Source organism: Pezoporus wallicus, unplaced genomic scaffold (assembly GCF_028554395.1).
Source record: "Pezoporus wallicus isolate ANWC-B61680 ecotype Strahan unplaced genomic scaffold, APGP_CSIRO_Pwel_v1 scaffold_7736, whole genome shotgun sequence".
NCBI classification, from domain to species: domain Eukaryota; kingdom Metazoa; phylum Chordata; class Aves; order Psittaciformes; family Psittacidae; genus Pezoporus; species Pezoporus wallicus.
In genome coordinates, this window is record NW_026636574.1 from 648,943 (window position 1) to 674,606 (window position 25,664).

The following is a 25,664-nucleotide window of genomic DNA, read 5'->3' on the forward strand; positions in this document are numbered from 1 at the left end:
AGGCCCCGGCCGCGGCGGCGGCGGCGATGCCGATGCCGGTGCCGGCGGGCGCGGAGCCGCCGTGGCGCGGAGCCGCCGCCCGGCCCGGGCACGGCGGGGGGGGCGCGGGCGCGGCGGGGGGGGCGCGCAGCCCGCGGGGCCCGCAGCGGCCGCCCGGGCGCCGCCTGCCGCCGCGGCCGTAGGGCTCCCCCCGCCGCCCGGGGGCTCGGCGCGCCGCTATGAAGCGGTGCCGCTCGGACGAGCTGCGGCAGCCCGAGGAGGACCCCGGAGCCGCGGGGGAGCCGCCCGGCGCTGCTGCCATGGAGGCCAAGCCCGGGGAAGCGGCGGCGGCCCCCGAGGCGGGCGCCGTCCCCCCGCCGCGCACCAAGCCCCCCGACCTGAAGGTGAGCGCCGGGCACCTGTGGGCTGGCAGCGGGGCGAGCACCCCGGGGGGCACCGGAGGGGGGAGGACTCCTTGGGGTCACGAGTCGGGCAAGCACCCCATGGCGTCACCAGTGGGGGGCCCGGTGGGATGGACGCCTTGATGGGGTGCCAGCATCCCCAGACCCTGGTCCGTGCTCTGCTACAGGTGTGACCTTGGAGGATGTGGGATGGGGATGCTCTGGGGATAGGGATGCTCCCAGGATGGGGTTGGTCCTAGAATGAAAATGGTCCCAGGATGAGGATGCTCCTGGGATGAAGATGCTTCTGGGATGAGGGTGCTCCCAGGATGGAGATGGTCCCAGGATGAGGATGCTCCTGGTATAGGGGTGGTCCTAGAATGAGGATGGTCCCAGGATGAGGATGCTCCTGAGATGGGGATGCTCCTGGGATGAAGTGGTCCCACCTTGGGATGCTTCCAGGGAGGGGATGCTCCCAGGGGTGGGCATGCTCCTGGGGTGTGCAGAGCCCGGTGGAGAGCAGCCAGAGTCACCCCGGTGCTGGCTACGGGGGAGATGCTCGGGAGCGATGGGATTAGTGCTGCGGCAGCCGGGAAGTGACAGCGCGTAAATGGCCCCGAGGCTGCTCCTCCCGGTGCCTTCGGGCTGTGTCCGGTTCATGAGGAAAACAAGTTACGCCGCGGCACTGCAGCGCTGCGGGAGGGAAGGGACCGGGTCCCGGCGGCAGGGATGCAGGGGGGCAGGACAGGGCCATCCAGTGGGAAATCGGGCAGAAACATGCCGTGGGTTGGGAAGTGGAGCAGCTCTGACCCCCGGCTGTTCAACAGGGTCCCATTGGTGTGCATGTGGTGGGGTTTGATGTTGCAGAGATGAATTCCCTGCTTGTAACTTCGTTGTTTCCAGGGGCTGCTCATGGCAGCGCTGTCAAAGGCGGTGTGGTGGTCGCACCGTGGTGGTAATGGAGGTGCTGGCTTTCAAAGAGACCTGGACAAAACTTAGCCTGGCATCCCGGATGGAGATCCTTGTTGTGGGGGACCCCAGCCTGCCGCTTGGCCTAGAAGGTGTCACCGGCATGGTCAAGGTCAGGGAAGCAGAGCCAGCCCTGCCAGGCTGCTGCCGTGCCATTCCTGCATCCCTTCCAGCCAGGCAGCCAGGAAGGAAAAGCCGTGTTCCCGTAGGAGAACTCGGCTGCTTTAAGCACAGGAAGCCCCATGGTTGGTTGCAGGACACGTGGTACCTTCCCCTCGATGTCCGAGCAGCAGCTCCTGCTCCTGAGGCTGTTTTGGCTTTGCTGACGTGATGTTACAGCTGCTGCTGCCCTAAAAACAGCCGGAGGGGAGAGCCTGGTGCCAGGGGAAGGCACATCCGTGGGGATATGCTGCTCAGGGCTGGATGGGGTGGGACACCCTGACCTCGAGGAGGCTCAGCTTGGCTTGACCGGGGGGGTTCTTCTCATCCGCATCACCCCCAGCCTCTCTCCATCCCATCTGGGCCCTTTTCACCTGCACAGCGAGTCAGAACAGGGGGAAAGCATGGGGCAAAGGGAGCTGCAGCTTCCAAAGGGGATGGCCACGGAGCCAAGCATTCCTTGGTTGCGCATCCAGCTCAGAGCTGATGCTCAGCCTGGTCTGCAGCCCGGTCCAGCTCGCAGCGAGCAGTGGCCAAACGCCCATTGATTTTATTGATGCCCTAATGCAGGTTTGCTTTGTGCTGTTCACCTTTAACGCATTTGTAGCTCAGCAATTAATTGCCCTCATGGATGGAAGCCTCAGACTTGCTGTGCCAGGCAGGACACATGAAGAATTGCATCTTGGTGCTGCCCACAGGTGCTGCAGCGGGGCCGGGCGTGCTGCCTGGCCCTGCCACAGCCACCACGGAGTCAGCCTCTACCTCCTGTTGCTACACTTGGTGGCATCGTTAATAGAACCTGAAGGATTTCCTGCCCCAAACCCCCTCTGGACCTGCCCCAGCATTCACCACTGTGGGGTGGGTTCAGACAAGCAGGGCCCTTTGCTGTTCTCATGCTGGTGCCTGGTGTCACACACCAAGATCCATCTCCCTGTGGATGGGGAGCACACACCAGATGTAAGCTGTTGTTTGCTGCCAGCTGAAGATGGATTTGAGCTGGCAACCTGGAGACAACAGCCTGCCTTGTGCTGTCTCCATCCCCTGACCCCGGCACATCCACAGCAGCTCCTGGCTCCAGCTCCTTTGCCAAGAGCGAGGGTTCCATTAGGGAGGAGTGGAAGGAGCTCTGGCAGGGAGCAGAGTGGATGCATGACACAGTCCTTCTCACAAACACATCAGGTGGCGGGGATCTCTGTGCTCTGCAGCGCAGTGACTGGAGCCGTACAAAGCACTGCAGGAGACATCCAGCCTCTCGCAGCTGACGGGGTCTCCAGGGTGTCCCACCACCACGGTGTTCACCTCTTGGCCCCACTCCCACTTTCAGCACCTCTGGATGTTTGCCCTGGCTCTTTCTGTTTTCCCAAAGGAGCCGAGGGTTGAAAGCTGAAGCCTGGCATCGTTTCCATCTCCAGTTTCACTGTCTTGGTCTTCATGGCTCCCACCTTTTCCTCCTTTGAACCTGAAAGCCAAGAACAGCAGGAGTCCGGGGGCACTGGCCTTAAAGCTCTTCCCTTTTCCCAGGGCCCAATCCAAACTCTACATCCATGGACATAAAGTTTCCCCTGGGCTTCCTGGAGCTGGGGAACCTCTCCTGGGGAGGAGGGGGATGAAAGACAAGGGGAGGCCCCACCATGGGATGTTCAGTGCCCAGCACATACGGGGTTGGGATGGGGTGAAGCACTGAGCTCCCATTGCCTCAGAGCAGCTCAAACCCAGCTAGTTTAATCCTTTCACTATACGGGATTGGTCTGGGGTTGGGGACCCCCTGATGCAGTTCACAGACCCCCCCCATGCTGGTGCCTGTGCAGGCTGCAGGGAGGATGTGAGCTCTCCTCCTCTCCATAAAGGTCGCCAGCCCCTGTTCTAAGCCCTCAGGTACGTTTCGAGTTAATCCCGCGCACATCCAGGCATATTTTGGTGTGGAAAGGACACGGCCAAGGTGAGCCGGCTCCCTGCGGTGCGCGGGATGGAGCTGCTGTTGTCAAGCAGCTCAAGCAGGAGCAGTGCAGTCCCTGGAGCAGACGCATCCATCATCTCCCGGGGCATCACTCAGCCAAAGCACTCGGGCTGCTGGCAGGGACCCCAGCGGGTTCCCACTCTCACAGTGTGGAGCTGCACACCAGGACCCCCTGGGTCCCATCCTCCTGTTGGGGTACACCCAGAGGGACATGAGGTCCCCCCGGGGGTTGTGCCAGCACAGCAGAGGGCAAGAGATGAGGCCAGGATGTGCTGCCCTCCCGGGAGCTGTGTGCTGTGTGCCTGCAGGCACACGCTCATGTTGGAGTGGGATGCTCCATGCCCACCTGCCCACAGTGCCATCCCCCAGGGTCCCCATCCTTGCTTCCCACTGCCTTTCAGCACGCAGCATCCCAGCAATCAGTTCGGGAGCTGCAGAGGTGACAGTGTGGGAGAAGCAGCCGTGGGATGCCGCTCGCTGTTATCCCCCCCAGGAGCACATCTGGCTCCTCTGGAATCTGGTAGCAAAGATCTCACCCCGGAAATGCCACCCGAGGCGGGGAGCTCGCAGGGGTCTGCAGCGTCCCCATGGCCAGAGCCACATCTGGGCAGCTGTTGCTGGCCCTGCAGATGTTGCTCTGGAGTGGTTGGGGAGCTGCGTGGCACGGCAGCGTTTGGGGAGAGCGCTCCACAACGTGACTAATGTTTGTCACATGGCTGTGCTCTCATCCTGGCCCCGGGAGGAGAAGCGTGCGTGGGGGAGTGCTCGGGTTTCCATTTTAGAGCATCCATACGTTTTCCTTGGCGTTTGTGGCAGCGGGAGGAGCGGGATGTGCTGTGGGGGGCTGCGGGACACCCGCGGGGACACCCCTGCCCAGGACCCACAGGAGGATCCGCTGGAGAAAGTGGCAGGAGGGCTTGGGATGGAATAGGATAGGACAGGACAGGACAGGACAGGACAGGACAGGACAGGACAGGATAGGATAGGATAGGATAGGATAGGATAGGATAGGATAGGATAGGATAGGATAGGATAGGATAGGATGGGATGAGGCAGGATGGGATGGGGTGGGGTACGATAGTCTTCCACTGCATCTGTGCGATGTCTTTAAAGGGCTGCAGAGCCTTGGCTGGAGCCTCTGGGTGGGCCATGGCTATGAATAATTGATCACAATGGTAATTAGCAGGATTTGGCAGCGTGTGGCAGTGCCATAAGGTCGTGGCAACCAGATCCTCTCTGTGTGCGTCTGAAAGGCGAGTAAGAGGTTTGGATGTCGGGGCAGGGCTGGAAGTTAGGGAGGAACTGGGAGGTTGCAGGCTGTGTGGCTGTTTGGCAGCAGCAGGAATGCCGGCCCTGGAGGGAAGGAGGGATGCGCATCCCTGCACAGTGGGCACAGGCAGCACCATGAGCATTTGGTAATGTCTCCTACAGGACATTGCCGAAGAGCAGTGTTCCAGACCAAACAGCCACTGTTTGCCTGCCAGGTATTGTTGGTTTGGGTTAAAACGGGTGCTTTCCAGCTCTTGGCCACGCTTGGTTTGTCTCAAGAACTGATCCACATACCTGGGACATGAAGCAGGAGCTGCTCCTTTGAAGTCCGTGGAAACAATCCCTGCTGCTGAGTGGGAGACCCTGGCTGCAGTAAAGGAAAAGACAACAGAAGTAAAGCTCTCTCTGTATCAATCTCAGTGCTTTACAGCTGTCTGTACTGAGGAATGAGTCTCTGTGTCCCCTGCATCAGTTATTAAGCAATGGCTGTTCCAAAATAGCCCGTGCAGATGCTCTGCTCTGAGCCACGAGTGGTTTCGTGCCAGAAAAATGCCGCTGCTTTGGAAGTGCAATAAGAACCCTGGAGTAATGTGGGAAAAGAGAGGGTTTCCATCAGCAAATGCTCTGCAGTAGCACTTGTTTGTGGTGACCATTCCCAACAACTAATGCAGGAAAGCCTTGAGCTTGACAAGGTGGGGTTCAAGCCTGGAGCAGCGATGCTGGGATTCCTCTTTCTGCTTCCCTCCCCTCTTTCCCTGTGCAGATCCCTTCCCATCCCACTGGGAGTCTCACCTGCAGAGCCCATGAAAGGCTCTTTCATTAACACTTGAAAAGGACCCGAGGGGCTTCTTTTAAGAGGTGAATTTCTATCAGATGGGCCCAGAACCCATCTGAGGAGGGAAAACTCCTCTCCTTTATTTCCTTTATTATTGGCTTCACCTTCATTTGGGTTACACTCAAGGAAGGAAGTTGGTCGTTTCTTTTCATGGAGACCTTCTAAAGGGCTAACTGTGCCATCCCCTTGATGGGAGAAATCTGTGGGTTTGTAGTTATTACCTACCTAATGCTGCCTCCGTTTCCATAGAGACTCTATAAATAGAATAAAATTTAAATCACTATTTCCCAAAGTAGCACTTCAGCACCGTCGATTTATTATATATTTCCTAGGAAAAACCAAAAGGTCAGGAATTTTCACTGGGGATGGGTAACAGGAGGATTAAAGTGTTTAGTGACACAGGATCTGATTGCTGATTCCTTGCCAGTACTACAGGTGTGACGAGGACTAGGCCCTTATGGATTTGTGACTCCTGGCTTTAATTCTTTACTATGAGGGTGCTGAGGCGCTGGCACAGGGTGCCCAGAGAAGCTGTGGCTGCCCCATCCCTGGCAGTGCTCAAGGCCAGGCTGGACACGGGCTTGGAGCAAGCTGCTCCAGTGGAAGGGGTCCCTGCCCGTGGAACTGGATGAGCCTTAAGATCCCTTCCAACACAAACTTTGATTCCATGATTCTATGCCCAGGATTTTGAGGAGGAATCCCTTCTGGCCATGAAATCCTCTGCGCTCTGCAGCTCCTGGAGGCCATGTCTCAAACGTCACTGCTTTGCCAAGCAGTTCCCAGTCCTGCGCCCGTTTCACACTGGTTTTCAACCACCGGTAAATGCGGTGCTGCAGTTCCAGGAACCAGCATCCCTGGGGAGAGTCCCGGGCGCAGTAAATCAGTGCTGAGATGCCCCTGAACGTCAGCAGGGTCAGGACTGGCGTCCTCACGGGCAGAGTGCTCAGCTTCCCTCCAAATCCCAGGCAGAGCAGCAGGGCAGACTTGTGCCTTGGGAAGCGCTGGGTTCCCGGGAGCTGCGGGGGCTCTGGGAGCAGAGAGGCTCTTTCATTGTCCCAGGGTCACATCACTGCCTGGCAGCTGCCATAGACCTGGGATCCCTGCGATCCGGGATCCATCTTTGCAGGTGCTGGAAGTTGCCGCCCGCAGCACAAGGGATTGTGGAGGGCACCCAGCCAGGATCTCTTGGGGATGCAAATCTGGGCATTCCAGTGGCTGCGGGGAACCCGCTCCGGAGTGCCCCGGCTGTAACGTGAGCAGGATCCGTTCCACATCCATATTGCATGACCCCGCTGCGGCCAGCCCGCTTCCCAGGAGCCGTCCCGTGTGGGAAAAGGAGCCTGAGCCCCCTGGGACAGGAAACCCAGGGGAGCAGCGTGCCCGAACACCAGTGCTGCCCAGCAGGGACTGCATTTGGTGCGGTTCCACCTCCGTAAGCGAGGCCAGCCCGGTCCGTGCTGTGCTCCGGAGCCATGGAAAATCCCCCAGGGAAAAGCGCTCCCTCGTCCTTCCTGTTCCAGCGAGCGGCTGGCTCCTGGCACTGTGGCCAAGGCTCCGAGGCTGGGAGTAACCTCCATTGCGCTGAAGGGTCTTTCTGCTGCTCTTGCTGTGTTTCGGGGTAGCTGCTGCTCCAGCACGGGGAATGCCGTTGGAGCTGCATAGTTTGAGACGTCCCGAGCCACCGCGCTCAGCCCAGTGTGCCATCGAACGGCCACTAATGCTTAATGCTTCTCCGTGGGTATCCAGTGAAGTGCTCGAGCAGCATTGTGTTCCCTTCCCCAGGCCCCTTTGGGCTGCCGTGGGGTCACCAGAGCCCTGCAGAAGCTCTTTGAGCCCCTGAGCTTTGCGTTTCGGTGTGGTGCCGGGGCGGGCACCGTCCACCCGAGCCGTGGGTGCTGAGCAGGGCGATGCCGTCCCTTCCGAGCAGTAACTGGGGCTCTTTTCTCTCCTGTCCCGCAGAAAATCCAGCAGCTCTCCGAAGGGTCCATGTTCGGCCACGGCCTGAAGCACCTTTTCCACAGCCGCCGGCGCTCGCGGGAGCGGGAGCAGCAGAGCTCGCAGGAGGCTGCGCCGCCGCCCTGCGCCGCGTCCGACCACGACTCCCCCGACGAGAAGGAGAGGTCCCCCGAGATGCACCGCGTGTCCTACGCCGTGTCCCTGCACGACCTCCCGGCGCGTCCCACCGCCTTCAACCGCGTGCTGCAGCAGATCCGCTCGCGCCCCTCCATCAAGCGCGGCACCAGCCTGCACAGCGGCAGCCGGCGCGCCAAGAGCGGCTCCTTGGAGCCGCAGAAGGGGAGCCCCCATCTCCTCCGCAAGGCCCCCCAGGACAGCAGCCTCACGGCCATCCTGCATCAGCACCAGGGCCGCCCCCGGTCCTCCTCCACCACCGACACTGCCATCCTGCTGGCCGAGAGCGGGGCCGTCTACCTGCTCACCGAAGACACCGAGTGCCTGGCCGATAAGGTACCGTGGGGGCACGAGCACGCGCTGGGGGCTGTGGCAGGACGGGGTGCAGAGCACCCCAAGATGCTGTCGGGAGGAGATTGTCCCTGGTGACCCTGGGTGTGCACGACAACAGTGGCAGCCCCTGACTGGGAGCGAGTCAGGGCCTGAAGCTGCTGGAGCTGCTGCTCCTGTTGCAGAGAAGTGAAGGCAGGGACGTGCCCAGCTCCAATTCCCAGAGTGGGGTTTGGGGGAGAGAGGAAGGGGTCTGTCAGGAGCTCTGTGCCCGGTGGGACCCCGGCACGGGGCTGGAGGGGAGCCCAGGCAGCCCAGCACTGGGTGTCTGCAAGGGGCTGGCCAAGCGGCTGCAAACAGGTCATGTCCAAAGTGAGTTTTAAAGCAGCCTCGTGCAGAGCTTACAGAGAGGGCGATGCTTCCATCCAGCCCTCGTTTTCCTTTGTTTGTCCGAATTTACCTGAAAATACAGCAGTGAATTGACAGAGCTGCAGGGCTCGGGGTGAGGAGGTGGCCAGGCAGGCCCTAGCACCCATCAGGGGGCTCTTGGCTGGGTGGCTGTTACAGGAGTAGCTGTAACAGTGCTGCTCCTCTGCCACAGCCACGGGGGGACAGGGCCACTGCCAGGATGTGGGAATCTGGTCCCAGAGGATAAACATCATTGTAATCAGTGGCTTTGCTGCCCAGGTCCCTCTATTCCCCTTTACCATGTGCAAATCTGGACAGCCTGGCCCTTCCCTGGCAGTCCCCACTGGCCCACGGCACCCGGACCAGGCGCTTGAGGAGGGCCAGGAGCCATCCGGGTTGGTAATTTGGGTACCAGCAGCCAAACTTCCATCCCTCCAGCCTGTGGCATTGGCCTTGCAAGGAGCTGGGTCCCTCTGAGCCCCTGGGGTTATGGCTGATGCTGTGAGCTAAAGCAGCTCGCACCAGGACAGGAGCTCCGAGGTCCGTGTCCGCTCCCGGAGCAGCACAAAGGGGATGAATAATTAACTGCATATGACACAAAGAGTAATAAGGAGAGAGGCGATACTGGGCCTTTGTGAGGCAGTGGAAAAATAACCTGTTTAGAGAAACAAGAGCTGGGTGATATTGTCAGGCTGTATTATTTTCCTGTAGCCCTCGGGAAACCCATCCTCCTGCCCTCTTCCTCGGGGCTGGATGGTGCTGCCAGGCTTGCACACACATGGCTCTGCTCTGTCAGACCCCAGCGCTGAGCTTGCACCCGGTTTGCCCCCAGAAATGCCATGCTGTTTTCTCCACCCGTTGCATAAGGGGCTGAGCTCACGCTGGGTTAATCCCCTGTGGGATTGCTCAGCCTCAGCAAGCGCTTTTTGAGCAGCTACTGATTCCTATTGCCTTTTACTTTGTAATTGCCTTCTTACAGTTCTTCCCTTCCCTGCCTTCGCTGCTCTGTTCCTCACCGCCACTGGGCCACCCTCTGCCTTGCTGAGGCCAGGCACACATGGCTCTTCCCCCTTAAGTCCCCCCAAGAGGCAGCTGCTAGGAGCAGATGGGGCGGCTGGAGGAGGCAGGTGGGAAAATGGCCCAGGCTGAGCATTCAGCACCAGGCACTGGTCCTCGCTGGGGCCCATGGTGTAACCCCAGAGATGCTCGTGTGTCCCCACACTGCCCGCACTGTGGGCATCGTCACCAAGCCATGACCCCAAAGGGGCTGCTGGCCTGTCACCTGTGCCACACGCTGGGACGAGGCTGTGCTCTGCAGGGTGATGCTTCCCCTGCATCCTTCCCCCCTGCTCTACCCACCTTGTGCACGCACAGAGCTCCGGATGAGGGTGAGCTGGCTCCGACATCCCCCTGCCTCCCACCTGCAATTGCACACAGCTTGGGACTGAGGTTGTGTGTGTGACTGCGCTCCAGGAGCCGCAGCTGGTCGGTGGGTGCCCATGGGATGAGTGTTCCCCGGTTTGCAGCACCACGGAGCTCTGCTTGTTGGTGGGCTGGGAAGAAGTCCCCTCTGCAGGGCTGCGGGTACCACGGGACCTCCAGCATCCACTCTCGTGTGCATCCCGTCGTGCATGGCTGGTTCTCAGCCCAAGCAGGGTGGCACAGTTGGGGTGTACGCGGGTGCTGGTGCATCCCAGGGAGTGCACGGCGGTGGTGGCGGCGGTGGCGGCGGCGGTTCACACGAGGACGTGCTGGCTTGCGGACACGGTGGTGGCGGCAGCGGCACGGCAGGGGCAGGGAGCGCGCTCAGAGCTCTCCCCTTACCTCACTAATCTGCTCCTGGTGACCCGCCAGCGCCTCGCTGGAGCCGCACGCAGGCGGCTGTGGGGCGGCCCCGCAGCCCCCGGGCCCTGCAGCGCTGGGGTCAGCCGAGCACCGGGGCTGGCGGGGCAAAGTCCCCCGGGGGGGACCCCCCCATCCCCGCTGGGGCGGCCGGAGCTGGATCGGGGCGGCCGCGGGGTCCTGTGCCTGGTGCTGCCCGGGAGCTGCACGGAGGCCTGCGGGGACTGCGGCATGGTCCACGCGCAGGTGAGAACAGCGCCGGGCCGGGCCGGTGGGGGGGGTCCCCCCGAGCCCCCCGCAACCAGCGTGGGGGGAGCCCGTGGGGCCGGGCTGGAGCGGGGCCGGCCGGCGGCCGTTAGAGGGCAGCGTTACCGCAGCGGTGAGCGCTGCGCCCGCCCCGTCCGGGCCGGCTCCCCCGCGGGATCCGCTCCCACCGGTCACGAGTGGGAGGCTCTCAGCGCCGCCGAGCAGCTCCCCAAGGATGCGAGGGACCGGACCTGGCCCCTGCCCCTCTGCCCTCGGTGTCCCTCGCAAGTGACAGCACCAGCTGCTGCTGCACCCCCTGCCCTCCCTGTGCCGCCTTGCCCGGGACGCTTCTCCCGTGAGACACAGGGGAGGAACGGGGGCGGCTAAAGGGGGCTCGTGCCACGTCTCCGCTTTGGGCTCACGGGCGGGTCTGACTGCTGCGAGGCTGTGAGCTGAGCTCATGGCCTGAGTGCCCCATCTCCCTGCTCCTGTCTCCTCCATCCACACCCCTGGGACCTGCCCAGCCTCTGGGAGGTGGTCCGAGGGTCCTGGACCTGTGCTTATGGCCCCGTCCCCACTGCCCTGCTGCCACAGGGCAGGATTCATCCTGCTAAGTTTAGCTGCCCAGCGGGTCAGTGGCTATATCGGGGTGAGGCGGATTAGAGTCAGCAGCGAGAAACCCGCAGTCCCTGAGCATCACCCCGCGTGGCTGTGGCCATCAGTGGCTGAGAGGCCATGGGACAGCTCAGGGCCACCAGGCAGAGCTCATCTCCCCTGCCCAGGCCTTTCCTTTCTGGCTACAGCATGTCCAGCTCATCCTTGCTCCCTCTGGCTCCACAGCATCCGATCGGTTTCAGGGCAGGGAAGTGGTTTGTCACCTCCTACAGCTCTGGTTACCCAGGACGGGTCGCAGGCAGCCTGCTTTCTGGAGGTGTGGAGCACCCCGAGGTGCTGGCACAGCTAAAGGCACATGGGACCTTCAAGTTTCACTGCTTTTGGTTGCGGTCTCCGCATTAACCCATGCAGGAGACTTGCGGCAGTGGTTTTCCCTCACTCCCTGCCTCAGCTTCCCCAGCTGGGAACAAGAGCCAACACTTCCATGTGTCTGGGGAAGTCCTTTGCATCTCTTCAGGAGGATTTGCTGACAGAGGCAACGCGCATCCTCCCCTCCCACCCAAACTGCAGGCGAGTTCTGGTGTTAAAATCCCAGGGGAAGGAGCTAAAACAGGCCAGTGGTGACTGCAAGCGTGAACAGAGAGAATGGTGGTGGTAAAGCTGTGCTGCCTGCAGCCCTCTGGCCCCACATCCCCTCAGCAGCATCCCAAGGGGATGAGTCGGGAGCATCCCTACAAGCTCCCCAAGGGTTCTGGGGGGGCAGGACTGACCTTGGCTGCATCACGGATCTGGAGGTGTGAGAGCATCGTGTCCAGGTCAGCTCCCACCTCTCTACCTCCCCACGTCAGGGGAATGAGAGCGTGAGCGAAGGGTGGTGGTGGGAACTCATTCCCTCACTCCTGTTGGGGTGATGCGTTGAGGAGCACTTTGGGAAAAGCAGATAATAGCTGTGAAGACAAAGATACCCGAGATTGCTGCTTAATTAATTCAGCTGAAGAAGAATATCAGGCTCTCGTACTGATTCACCCCCTAGCAAAAGACAGCGTGTTCCTCAGCCTTCGTTGACATATGGCTGTTGTTTCCAGCCCACCAGCAGCTCCCGCTCCATGGCAGGCAGGCACTGGGAATGCCGCCTGTCCCGGGTGATTTAGACGGAGCAGGCAGCTGGGGGTCAGCATGGATGCACAAGGTGGGTAGGGCAGGACTGAGGAGTGAGTGCCCATGGCTTTGCTGTTCCATTCTGCCCATCCCCTGCCACTCCAGGCTTATCACTGAGAGCAGGATTTGGCTCCTGAGTCAGGATGAGCAAAGCAGGGTCCTGCCTTGTGCCTGCTCTCCTCTCCTCTCCTCGCCTCGCTGTGCTCTGCCTCAAGCACACAAAACCTGCCGAAAAGCCTCCCAGACACCCTGACAGAGGGGTCAGAACCCGGGCACAGCAGGGGCTGGGGGTGCTGCTGGTGGGTCCAGTGCTGTCCCCCAGCAAGAGAAAGGGCAGCGCCATTACCTGTACAGCAGTGGGGGTTTGTCCACATGCTCCAAGCGTCGGCAGGGCCCTGAGCAGCCTCACCCGTGAGGGGTCCTTGAGCCCTCCCTGCAGAGCTGTCCCTCCCGCTGACCTGCAAGCACAGGGGACAGTCCCCAGCCTGGCGGATGCGGTGCTAGGTGAGGGAACACTGGCTAGGGGAGGGCACAGCCCAAGGGATGGATACCGGGATCTGCCCACCTGGATCCGCTCCCCTCCTGCTGCCCCGAGAGCCCCATGGGACGGTGGCACCGTCCCAGCTCAGCCGGGCAGGCAGAGCTTGGCGGTGCTGTTGTTCTCCCAGCGCCCTGTGGAGGAGCAGGACCGGCCCCTGTGGCACCCAGCCTGTTCCCGGCTCCCTCCCTGCTCGCCAGCCTGTGCTGCTTGTTCTTGGCTGCCTCAGAGCCTCGGCTGCCTCCTCTGCAAGCGCTCCCTGTGCGATCCTCGGCCCCTTCGGCTCCTTCCCCGCAGCCATGGCAGAGGGAGAGGATGCGGCTGCCTCCCGGAGCAGCGGCCAGGCACTTTGCAGGAGTGACCAGGGCATCCTCATGGCAGAGCTGCATCCTCCCGAGCCCTGCCCCGGGAAAAGGATATTGCTCCTAAATTCGCTGCTGGGTGTCTTCGTGAGTATTCCCCTCTGCTCTCCTTCCTGCTCCTTAGGCGAGGCAAGGACTCGGGATGCCCGGGTGAGGAGCTGCAGGCGATGGTCAGGCTGCTGCTGGGCTCTGTGCAGCTGCCCACTTGCAAGGGTTGAGATCTTGGACAAGAAGCCACTTGCTTTGGACACCAAATGCACTCAGGAACGTGAGGCTCAGGAGCAGTGTCCTGGCTCCCAATAATCCATATGCAGCTTTCCCAGCCTGGCTGAGAGCACTCTAGTGCAGCTCAGCCGGAATTCCTCCTTGCTTCTCCATGCTAAGCCCATCCGCAGCTGCCACCCTGTAAAGGCAAAGCCCAAGCCTACCATTTGCTCTGCATGTTGTGTGGCATCACCAGGTGACCCGTCTCGTGGCTGAGATGCTCGGACCAGGGCTCTGTAGGTGCTCAGGGCTGGATTCTGCACCACCCAGCACCAGCACACACCAAATGTGCTGTGATTTTGTGGCCATCCAGGGATTTTCTTTGCCATCCCAGCAGGGTTTCTGCATGTGAAAGGGAGGGAAGAAGCTGCACTGCTGCTCTGCTGGGGCATCAACAGGCACCGGTCTTGCTTCTGCATTATTTGCTGCTCCTAAAATTCCCCTTGTGCTGGGGAGCTGAGAAGAGGCAGTTTCCTCTGAATGCAGCTGCCTGACGTGTCCAAGGAATAACAAAGTCTCATCTCAAGCATCCTGGCATTTATCAAGTCCTTTATCAGGAAGCAGGGCTGGAGGCTGTGAGGGAAGCAGATGGGCTTTGGGGCAGCCCCAGAAGGGGGAGCTGGGAGGCAGAGGGTGTTTTCCAGAGTGCTTGTGCAGCTGGGGGTTTTTCCCACCCTGCTGAGAGCGATGGGAAGTGACCTCTGGCTCCTGAGCTAAACCGAGAAGTGATGCTATGAGAGACAGCAACCCAAAGATGATGTCCCTCAGTAACCTGCCCACAGGCATCCACGGCCCCGGGCTTGGCCAGGCTGCAAACCCCACCCTGGCTGCAGTGTCTGTGCGGCTCCAGGATGATCCCTGCTCCTTCTCACCCTTCCGTGTCGAGGCTGAGCACCACATGGGAGGCACAACTGGCTCCTGCTCCTGGGGGCTGTGACTTCCTTGGGGAATCTGCTCTTTGGGCTTTGGGTACGGATGGTACCATAGCCGCTGCTGATGGGTGAGCGTACGGGAAAGGGGCTCAGCACTGGCATGCACAAAGGTTGCTCACGCAGATGGGGAAAGGAGGCTTTTGCCCACAAGATCCTGTCCTCCGGAGAGGACAGACTGAGAAACACAGGGGCTTGGTGCAGCCTGTCCCTTGCCCCCAAACACTCTCATCCAAACCCCTGCCAGGCATGGCTGGGGATACCCTGAGCAGGAATTTGGGGCCACAGCATCCAGAGCTTGGGCTAAAGGCATCCAAGGGATTTAGTTCCTGGTGCTGAACTGTGCTTTGGCAGCTTCACATCACGGATCGGTCCATGAGAGCCTGCTCCGGCTCTGCCTCCTCCCTGCTCCTTGTGTCCAGGGCTGCAAGCACAGGCTGGGAGGGCTGAAGGTGATCCAAGGAAATGCCTTCCCAGCTCCGAGCAGCCCCGGCGAGGCTGCTGCCGTGCCGGTTTCTTGCTATCACATCACTGAGGTTATCGGAGCAGCGCAGGCAGCCCCTGCTCCGGAGCTGTCAGAGCTCAGCAAGGGAAGCATTCCCACAGGGAAGCTCTGCCGGCGTTACAAGGGTGTCTGGTGGCTGTGGTGAGGTGTAGGGAGGCTCCATTCGCAGGATGAGAAGGGACCAAAGGGATGGTGCTTTTGTGGAGCTGTGGAACCAAACCTTCCCGATCCATCCCTGCCAGGGCAGGGCCAGCTCCAGCACAGGCAGCAACGAGCACCATCGCTCAGAGGTGCAGCATTGCACCCAGAGCCTCTCCAAGGCAGCAGGTTCCCCTGCCAGGGCATGGATGGATGTAGAGGAAGTCCGAGGTGATGGGAAGCAGGAGGCTGAGCGGTGCTGGGCTTGGCTCAGCGGTGGGAGCAGCACAGTCTTCCCCATTAAACATGCATCTGGGTCACGATCAGCTCATCGGTCTGGCCTGCACAATTCACTGTGTGCCTGGAAATGCTTCCTAAGCTGCTGTTGTCTCGTCGTTTGGTTGGGATTTTAATGAGAAACAGCTCAAACCAGAGCTGTAAATGACCCTTCCTCGTGTAGCTCCTGGTCTGGGGCTACACTGGGGCTCTGATCTCCGGCTGTTTCAAACAGCCCCAGCATCAGCTCTGTGCACTGAGGGCTTTGGTGTAAGTCTGTGGGTTGAATTCTGCTTCCCTCCATCACTCTTATCCAGGCTTGATGCTGCAGCAGGGGCCCCATCACCCTGCTCTGTGCAACCCCACCGGTTTGGGCTCAAATCCACAGCTCTGGGTCTCCTTTCCCACCCAGGAATCTCGCTTTAGCCCCTCACCAGCTCCACTGGCCCCAGCAATAATGCAGTGCCTGGAGAGTGACTCAAAACTGCCACCAGCTCCTGCAGACCCAGAGCTCGCTGCTTGCTTTTTGGCTGTCCCATTTAACATCTCCAGCACTTGTATCTGCTCAGCCGGCTGGATGTGTTCCCGGGGCATCGCCTGTTCTCCCGTCGGCTCGGTGCAGCCTTCCCCATCACTCTCCATGGTGTGAGCGGGCTGGATCCGGGTCCATCTCCCTGCATGGTGTCGGCCAAGACACCACCAGGTCCTGGCGCAAGTGGCTTTTAGCTCCCTCAGGCTTCCCAGTTCCCAATCCCGTGTCGGTCCCAGCCGGGGCTGTGCTTGCTGCCCCTCCCGAGCTCCGTGCCCTGGTACGTGACACAGCAGATGACAGGAGCCCGTCCCGACCCCCTGCGTCAGGGCACAGGCAGCGTATGGGGCTGGAGGCGTGTGAATATCCCGCCACAGGGACGGGGGGGTTGCGTTACAGCTCTGAAAGCTGCCGGCGCTGGGAGCTGTAAACAGCTCTGGCGCGACTCCCGGCTCGGCGATCCCGCCGCAGCCATCGGCTCCAGCCCGGCGCGCTCGGGAAGCGCTCGGGGACACGGGGCCAGCCCTGACGGGGGCTGCACCGGGGTTTTCCTCTCCCCCCCCGCTCGCTGCTACCCCCAAACTTTGCTGCCGGAGCTGCCGCTGTGCCCCGGCCATGGCCGCCAGCGCTGCCCGTGCATCACTGCCCGGCTCCGGGATGCAGCGGGGACGCGGCCGAGCTGCCCACACCGAGTAGCCCTGGGGCACCCGAGCGCTGCCGGCGATGGAGGTAGGTGCTGGAGCTGCTTGGGGTGGGGAGGATGGTGATGGGCAGGGAGAGCCGCGGGGGCTTTACCTACCTCCGCTGCTGGCGCTCGGTGAATGAAACCCACCGGCACGGTCCGTGCCGGCGCAGGGGTGGGAGCTCCGCTGCGAGCTGAAACCTTCACGTTCCTGCCTGTATTATGTAAGGAAAAGCATTCCCAAGCCGGTGAATGAGCAGAGGCAGCTGCTGCCGGCCTGTTGTGTCCATGCAGGGCTGGCAGGGGAGCACGCAGGGCTGCCTGCTCGGGTCCCTGCTGCAGGCTTGAGGAGGCTGGGAAGTGTGAATCAGGGCTCCTGCTTCTATTTTCAAGCCCTGGGATGGGTAACACGGTCGAGGGGGATGAGAGCTCTGCTCCGGCTGTGAATGCACGTGGGGACACCCAGAGCCCCTGCCACGTTGGCTTTGATTTGCAGTCATCAACCCATGGGGTGGATCCTGTCCCACATTGTGCCCATAAAGTGCTCTGAGGAAGAGGGGCCAGCTCAGAGCAGCAGCTCCCGGGTCTGCCCAGCATTCCCTGGCAGCTCGGTGGGACTTGTGTTCTCCACGCTTGAAGGTGCTCATGGTGCAGCTTTCATCCCCACGTTGTACTTCAGCTTGGAACCACGATCACATCTCACAGGGAAAGTCCTTGCTCGGGATGGGTGTGGAGCCAGAGCCACGGCATGAGCTCATCCACTGCGCTTCCTAGTAGGCTGAAGGGGATGGAAACTGGAATAGTTCAGGGCATGAGGGAGCGTCCTGGGAGTTTTGCGCTGAGCTCTGCAATTATTGTGCAATTTGTTAGCAATGGGTTTCAATCCCTTCCAGCCCGGGGCGTGCAGGGACCCCCACAGCCCTGTGCTGGGGCCACAGCCACAACCCGGGCCCCAAGCTCCTCACCTACCACGAGGCTTTGCTCCATCAAAGAAACCAGCATTGCATAACTGTGCCCAGCCGTGGCCCTCCAGGTCCTGTTTGCTCAGCTCCTTAGCCTGAGCCTTTAGCATATCTCAGCTGTCCTGGGTTGAATTCTGTTGATAACAATTTCCCTCCCTGCGTCCTGCATTCCTCCCGCATCCCACATGAGCCCCTGCTCTCCTGCCTGGAAAACAAGCGCTAGGAAACAGCCCTTTCATTTCGCTGTGCCGAAGCAGCAGGTTTTCTGCATGTAGGGAAAGTGTGCCTTCTATTAATCCCCCTGCTAAATCCACTGCACAGTCATCGAGGCTTGCTGGGATTTAGCAGGCAGTGGCTGGTAATGCTGCAGAGATCGGTATTGTCTCTTTTGGGGGGTTGCTTTCAAAGCAATAACCTCATGGGGCTTTCCCATGGTGTGGCTGAGGGCAAGCAGAGCTTTCAGTGGGGCTCAGGTGAAGGTTTCACCCCAGGCCTGTCAGCGTGGGTCAGCAGCATTGGATACATGCCATTCCCCACCCTCCTACCCTCCCAAATATGCTCCAATGAATAAACCCCAGAGATCAGCTTTGCAGGGGCAAAGCTTTGGGTGATTCCCAAACCTTTCCCCTCTTTGGAAACAAAGCTTGAGCAACTTCTCCCCTTCAGTGCCCCACTGAGCTTTCCCCTTTCAGCATCTCCGGGGCTGCCTTTTCCTTCTGTCTGGTTTGTCCCTGTGCAAAGAATTGCAGATCTGGACAAAAAAAAAGTCTGTTTCCTGCTTCTAATTTCTGCCCTTTGATAAGAAACCCAAGCGAAATCCTCTGTCTCCGTGCTGAGACCCTGGCAGGAAGCCTGCAGGCTCCCAGCAGGACAGCAGCACCAGGGAAGGAGGAGATGCAAGGAAACATCAGTGTTTGTTCCCCCTTTTCCCAGCCCCGTGCAGGACCTGCTGCAGGCCGGAGTGTTCCTAAGCAGCATCTTGAGAACATTCCTCCCTCCTGCACAAGGCATTTCCTGGTGATAACACGCTCCTAAGTAATGATCTCGCAGCATTATCCCTATTAAAGGGTCATTCGGGGAAAGTGTGATGGAAATTAGACATTATTCAGGTCTGCCAACAGTATTTAACTCTCAAGCAGCTCAATTAGATGCCAGGAGCCATTTATACAACCACTGAGATTTGCATGGGAACCCCAGGAACCGGGAGGATTCAGTGATTTACTGTTCCAAGCAGCGCGGCCAGGGCGGAGCGTGGGAGGCAGGACCTGGCTTTCAGTCCAGGCTCTGCCGGTGATTCCAAGCGTGGCCTCAGGCGAGGAGCTCTCCCAAAGTCTGTAAGATGGGAATGGGTTTGTGCCTGAGCTTCCCAGGCAGCAGCTTGTGCTTGCAGGAGGAGTCTGGCCCTGCCAGGGGAGAAACCTTGGAAAAGCAAGCAGAGGAGTCCCTGCTCCTGCAGCCTGCTGCTCCCTGGGGACCAGGAGACACCCACAGACCAGGCTGGGGCAGTTCCCCTTCTGCTGCGGGCAGGAGGCTAAAAGGCAAAGCCTGAAAAGGAGACTGAAATCCCTCCAGGTTGCTCAGTTCCTGCGCTCTCCGCTGGTTTGGTGGAGATTTGACACTGGACTGCGGGGGGCACTCCCCAGAGTGGAGCAGAGGGGGAGAACCCCCCCGCATGACCTGCTGGTGATGCAGCCATCGCTCTGGTCAACTGCTCTCCTGCCCAGCTCCATTCCCCTCCTACCCTCTCCCCAGGCCGTTACCTCTCTCCCTTGAGCATCCTCCTCTCTCTTTGCCCGCAGCTGGACAAGGGGGATGTGACCGCGCTGAGCCTGCCCTCCGCCGCCGGGCACGGCGACACCGATGGCACCATCTGCCTGGACGTCCCCGAGGGCACCCCCGACCCGCACAGGACGAAAGCGGCCATCGAGCACCTGCACCAGAAGATCCTCAAGATCACGGAGCAGATCAAGATCGAGCAGGAGGCCCGGGACGACAACGTGGCCGAGTACCTGAAGCTGGCCAACAACGCGGACAAGCAGCAGGCGTCCCGCATCAAGCAGGTCTTTGAGAAGAAGAACCAGAAGTCGGCTCAGACCATCGCGCAGCTCCACAAGAAGCTGGAGCACTACCACAAGAAGCTGAAGGAGATCGAGCAGAACGGCCCTTCCCGGCAGCCCAAGGATGTTTTCCGGGACATGCACCAGGGTCTCAAGGACGTGGGTGCCAACGTTCGCTCCAGCATCAGCGGCTTCAGCGGCGGCGTGGTGGAAGGCGTCAAGGGGGGGCTCTCGGGTCTGTCGCAGGCCACGCACACCGCCGTGGTCTCCAAGCCGCGGGAGTTCGCCAGCCTCATCCGGAACAAGTTCGGCAGCGCGGACAACATCGCGCACCTCAAGGACACGTTGGACGACGGGCACCCGGAGGAGGCCTCGCGCGCGCTCAGCGGCAGCGCCACGCTGGTCTCCAGCCCCAAGTACGGCAGCGATGACGAGTGCTCCAGTGCCACCTCCGGCTCGGCTGGAGGCAGCAACTCCGGGGCAGGAGCCGGCGGGCTGGGGAGCCCCAAGTGCAACACGCTGGACAGCCACCACTATAACTTCGACACCATCCTGGAGGAGCTCCGGGAGATCAAGGAGAGCCAGTCGCATCTGGAGGACTCCATGGAGGACCTCAAGACGCAGCTGCAACGGGATTACACCTACATGACGCAGTGCTTGCAGGAGGAGCGGTACAGGTAGGGATGGGGGGGGTGCCAGGGTGGAAGCGCATCACCCAGGTTGGACACAGGGGCTTGGGGCAAGCTGCTCTAGTGGAAGTGGAGGAGCTTTAAGGTCCCTTCCAACCCAAACCATTCCATGGCTCTTTGGGAACCACAGGGCTTGTCTGGCTAAGCCAGGGACATGGGGAGCTGCCATCCCCATTGCCCTCCTTCCTGACAGACCCATCCCTTTGGCGTCATAACCAGCTAGAACCAGGAGTGAGGTGGGGCCAGGGGGGGTCTCCAGTGCCAGGGGAAGTAGGGCAGGGGGTTCTCTATGGGGAGACCTCCTGCCCCAGCACCCCTCCATCCCCTGTGTGCAGGTACGAGCGCCTGGAGGAGCAGCTCAACGACCTCACCGAGCTGCACCAGAACGAAATGACCAACCTGAAGCAGGAGCTGGCCAGCATGGAGGAGAAAGTGGCCTACCAGTCCTACGAGAGGGCACGGGACATCCAGGTAGGGGAGCGTGATGGCTCAGAGCCCTCTGCACCCTCCATCCATGGGGCGAGGGGGAGAGGGTGGGCAGATGAGGTCCATCTGCTGACGTGCTGTCCCTTGCAGGAGGCGGTGGAGTCCTGCCTGACGCGGGTGACCAAGCTGGAACTGCAGCAGCAGCAGCAGCAAGTGGTGCAGCTGGAAGGGGTGGAGAACGCCAACGCCCGGGCGCTGCTGGGCAAGTTCATCAACGTCATCCTGGCCCTGATGGCCGTGCTGCTCGTCTTCGTCTCCACCATCGCCAACTTCATCACCCCGCTCATGAAGACCCGCATGCGCATCCTCAGCACCGCCCTGCTCGTCCTCTTCCTCTTCTTCCTCTGGAAGCACTGGGACTCCATCAGCTACTTCCTGGAGCACATCCTGCTCCCCAGCTGATCCACAGCTGCTGCAGCCCGGGGGGCTTTCCGTTTCCTGCAGAGGAGAGGGCTGGGGGGACCGTGGTCCAAAGCCTTCAGGTTGCTTCTTCACACACTCAGTTCAGTTGCTTTCCCATCTCTCCATCCTCGCTGCAGCCAGCGGTGAGCACTCGGAGCGTGTTGAAGCTGGGATCCATTGATCTCCTGGGATGTTTAAGGAGGGTGGGATGGGGAATGAAGAGGTGTTTTGGAAGAAACTGGTTATATTTATGGGGCGCGGGGTTTTTCTAGGGTTTTGGAGGCGTTTTCTAAGTGTAATTCTGTTCTGAAGGTCTGTGGGGAGGTCTGCAGAGGTTTCCTGTGGTGGGAAGGGTTGAGCTGGACCGAACCCAGCTCCATGCAAACTTTCTGCAGAGAGAAGCGCAGGGCTGGCTGGGGATGGAGTTTCCCTTTCATCCTTGACAACCAAGCCAGCAAAATCTCGGTCCTGGGATAGAGCAAGAGCAAAAGCAAAGCAGGTGCTGGAGGAGAACACGGGTCCAAGGTGAACGCAGCAAGAACGTGTGCACCCCACAGCCTCCTCCAACCCCAGCACCGCCCAGGCAGCCCAGAGCAGGGCTGTGACACTGTCCCTGTGTGCCCACAGGGGCCTGGGCAGGCACAGGGGACCCGATGCTGCAGTGGGCTGCGGCACAAGTGAGATCCCCTCCGCTGCTTCCCCCTCTGTTATTTATTTCCCCTTCCTTTGGCTGCCGCTGATCCGATCTCTTCAGGGACCCCTGGACTTGCATCCCGCCGCTGTTTGGCAGCCCCTGCACCGTGTCCTCTGTGTGTGTGTGTGTGTGTGTGTGTGTGTGTGAGCTCCCATTCAACCCAAGACTGTTCCCACTTGTGAACTGAAGCTGGGGGAGCAGGAGGAGGCGAGCAGGTGCCTTGGCAGCCCCTGCGGCCCTGCGCCAGAGCACAGCATGCTGGCTCCGATGGGTCCGAGATGATTTCATACATATATATTTATGTAATATATCTATACACACACATATATAAATATATATATAAATATGCAGAGTCACAGCCTCCTCTGGGACAAATGGTGCCACGCCACTGACTTTAGAACCAGTTTGCCTTACCTGAGAATTTAGCCCTTAACCTCTTTGGTGGCACTTCACAGCCCGATGCACAGGGCACGGGGTGCTCTGAGGTCCCACAGGAGGGGCAGAGGCAGTTCCAGAGGGGAAGCTGCACATCTCCCACCTCCTCCACGCTCCCAGGACCAAGCAGGGACAATACAGACCTTTGTGGATGCGGCGCAAAGTCCTCCCCTTCGACACTGCTCCATCCAGGCTCCACCCAGCCTAAAGCTGTGCTTGGGATTGCCCCGGCCCAGGTCTCTTCGCACCATTAAGTATCTGTGGGAACAAAGCCGTGAGCAGTCACATCTCCGAGCCTGGGCTCCCTAAACCCAGCTCCCTGCGTTCTGCCCGAGCCCAGACCCCGAAGGGGGAAGAGGACGGGGAAAAGCCTCTTTGCTACCGGTCGGGACTGAGGCGTTGCAGGCCCTCGGCCGCGGGGGGGCCCCCGGCCTCCGCCAGGGACGGAAACGGAACGAGCGGCAGCGCCGGGGCCGCTCGGGAGCATCCTCCCTAAATGCCGCATGGGGCAGGGCGGGTCCCTCACCTCAATTAGCGCCTTAACCCTCCCCTGCCCGCAGCAGCCCCGTCCCCCTGCACGGGGGTCTGCGGGGGATGCCTGGGACCCGCAATCACTGCATCCCCTGCAAAGCGCAGGGTGGAGGCACAGGGCATGGGCCCCGACACCTCCCCTTGCCCCATCAGCAAAGGGGCCTGTGGCACTTCGGGGCATTCACACCAAGGCGCTCGCGTCCTGGTACCCACAGCCCCTGGGACCTCCTTGGCAGTGGTTGGAGGAGGCCCCGGTGCTGGAGCAGCTCCTGCAGCGTGCTGGGTCACTGCTGTCCATCCCCATGGGAATCGCGGGACCTCTGGTACCTGCCCGCACCCCTGCCTGGACCGGTCCCCACTTCCACCCCATCCTGCTCGGGGCAGCAGCAGTGTCCATGGGCTGGGTTGTGCCATCCCGCCTGGAGCAGCATTCCCAATGCACCCAGCGTCCTCCCGCTCCCTGTGCAGCCGAGTGCCCATCTCCTGGGGCGCACGGGGCCTGATGGCACCTTCCCATGCGCAGGGGGAGGAGGGAGCTGCCGGTGACAGGGACAATTCCCGCATGGGGCTCCCTGAGGACTCGCGTTCTCCCAGCGGGGGCTCATAACGTGCCCCTTTGTGCCGGTGGCGGGAGGAGAGGGGAAGCTTTGACGTCAGCCCGGGAGGAATTCCTTAATGCCATTGAGGCCTCCCTCGCCCTCGCCGCTAATTGCACTTTATGTAATAGCTGCAGCTGGGCTCTCTATTGAGAGCGGGCTAAGGCAGAGGGACAGCGCCAGCGGGGACCCAGGCAGCGCTGGTGGCTGTGGGGCACACGGCCCTGGTGCCATTGGCCATTGGGACCCTCGTCACCCCATGGCTCAGCCACCCCTTCCCAGCGTGTATGCGCTGTGAGCTGCATCCCACGGGTGCACGCAGAGCCTGGTGCCCGCTGCGTGCCAGGGGGATAGGGTGGGAGCTCAGCTGGGGAATTCAAAGACGGGTTGGAGGGTTCCTGCACCCTGGGGTGCCCGGGGTGAGGGGTGGCCCCCTTCCCCTGCCTCGCCTGCGGGATGGTCTGTCACCACAGTGAGCTTGGAAGCAGTAAGGATGGGGTTGGTGTCTAAGGGGTAATTGCACTTCTTGGAGGTGAGCGAGGCAGTGATTGATCCTGGATTCGGTATTTGATCTCTGTTCTGCTGGTGGATCTCCCAACACACCCTCGCAGCATCCTTGCTGCCAAGGAGAGGAGCACCAAGAGCTGGAGGCTGCTTCCTCATGCAGGAACCCAGAGGTGCTCACCTCCTCTTTGGGGTGCTACTGGCATTGCCTCAGCCCTGGTCCACACCCCCTTCGCCCCTCTGCAAAGCCTGGCATGGAGACCCTCACCCAGGCAGCCATTGGGACCCCCGACCCAGGCACACCGTGGAGTGCAGTGCGGGGGGGGGGGTCCCAAGGAGGAGGAGGAGGAAGATGAGGAGGAAAGGGGGGGATGTTGGCACTCATCAGTGGGAAACCCGGCCGGACCCCAGGCATTCCGCCCCCCCGCCCAAGCTTAGGCCCGCTAAAGAAAGAGCTGGTACGGGGATAAAATGCTTCGCATTCCTACGCTGTCTCCGGGGGAATTTCGACTGCTCTGCATGAGAAATGCTCCTGCCCCCGGGGGCAGCGCGTCTGGAGGACAAAGATCCGAGCGGAAAGGCTTAAAGCGGAGCAGAGGCAGAGCCGGCGGCAGCTCCGGGGCGCTGGGGCTCACCTGGGTGCCGGCAGGGACTGCGTCAGTGGTGGGACAAGGGATGATGGGCTCAGACTGGAGCAGGGGGAGTTCATGCTGGAGGCAAAGCAGAAGCTTTCCCTGTGCGGGTGCGGACAGGCAGGGGCAGGCAGGTTGGCACGGGCAGACCAGAGCATCCCTCTGCAGCCACCAAAGGCACATGAGCAGCAGCTTGTGGTGACACCGGGCTTCAGGAAGGGCAGCGTCTGTGGGTGCTGTGCTGGGGCCATGCTGTCCTCTGCTCCCTGCTCCTGCCGGCCTCTGAGCCCCATACACCCATGGGGCAGCCCCTCAAGCTCCTACGAACCCGTCAGCCCCCATCTCAGCTCCGCAGGGAGGGGAAAGGCTCAAGGTTACCCCTGAACTGCATGTTGATCCCCGTGGATCTGGCTGCTTGTGGCCAATCTCACAACCTAATTGCACGTTTGAAAACACTTGTCTGGGGCTGGGGTAAAGGGAGGCTTTAAGGAGGAAAATGAAGAGGAATTTAATTAAGGGCAGTGCTGGGAATGTCTCTACCGCAATAAAGATAAGGAGGATCAATTGCTTCTTTCCTAGGATCAAAGGGAAGGGCTGGAGGGGGAAGTGAGGCTGTCGGGCAGCTACAAAGCTCAGGGGAGGGAGGGGAGGTGAGGGGAGAAAGGCACAAGAGAAAGCAGGAGGAAGACAGATGAGGCAGAACCGATGGTGGTGTCCCCAGGGCTGCCGGGGCCTGCGGGTTGGGGGTCCCCGCTGTGGCCAAGGCCACCAGGGAGGAGCAGGGGCCGGGGCAGCATCATCCCTCCCCTTCAAACGGCCTCGTCTCACCCAGCCAGGCACCAGCTGAGGCCATGGCTCGGTTGTGCCTTCACGAGGCTGCGCAGGTCCCAGTGTACATCAAATGCAGCATTTGGTGCCCCACAGCAGGCTCCAAATGGCCAAAGGCGCTGGCCAAGGGCTCAGAACCCTGCTGCTGCCCCAGCTCACCACAGGGCCGCCGTTACCTTGTGGAGAGCAGAAGGCTCTGAAACACCCCTGCCAAGAGCCTTTTGTGCACCAGGAGGGAGGTTCCGTCCCGCAGCCCAGCGCCATGGGGGAGCTCATCCCGTGTCTCACATGGGAACGGAGCACAGGACCGTTGGGAGCTGCAGGGGA

General features: G+C 60.9%; 1 protein-coding gene across 2 annotated transcripts; it reads left to right on the forward strand.

Moving 5' to 3' along the window:
- Positions 1 to 192: 192 nt before the first annotated feature.
- On the forward strand, positions 193 to 22,163 carry TMCC2 (transmembrane and coiled-coil domain family 2). 2 transcript variants are annotated; one of them, XM_057400652.1, is made up of 5 exons: positions 193 to 383; positions 7,529 to 8,035; positions 19,283 to 20,217; positions 20,565 to 20,700; positions 20,806 to 22,163. In XM_057400652.1, the coding sequence occupies exons 1-5, from the start codon at positions 219 to 221 to the stop codon at positions 21,115 to 21,117; spliced, it is 2,055 nt and encodes a 684-aa protein (XP_057256635.1). In that variant the 5' UTR covers positions 193 to 218; the 3' UTR covers positions 21,118 to 22,163. The 2 variants fall into 2 exon arrangements, with proteins under 2 accessions (XP_057256635.1, XP_057256636.1); XM_057400653.1 differs by lacking the exons at positions 193 to 383; positions 7,529 to 8,035 and adding an exon at positions 16,137 to 16,568.
- The last annotated feature ends 3,501 nt before the right edge of the window (positions 22,164 to 25,664 follow it).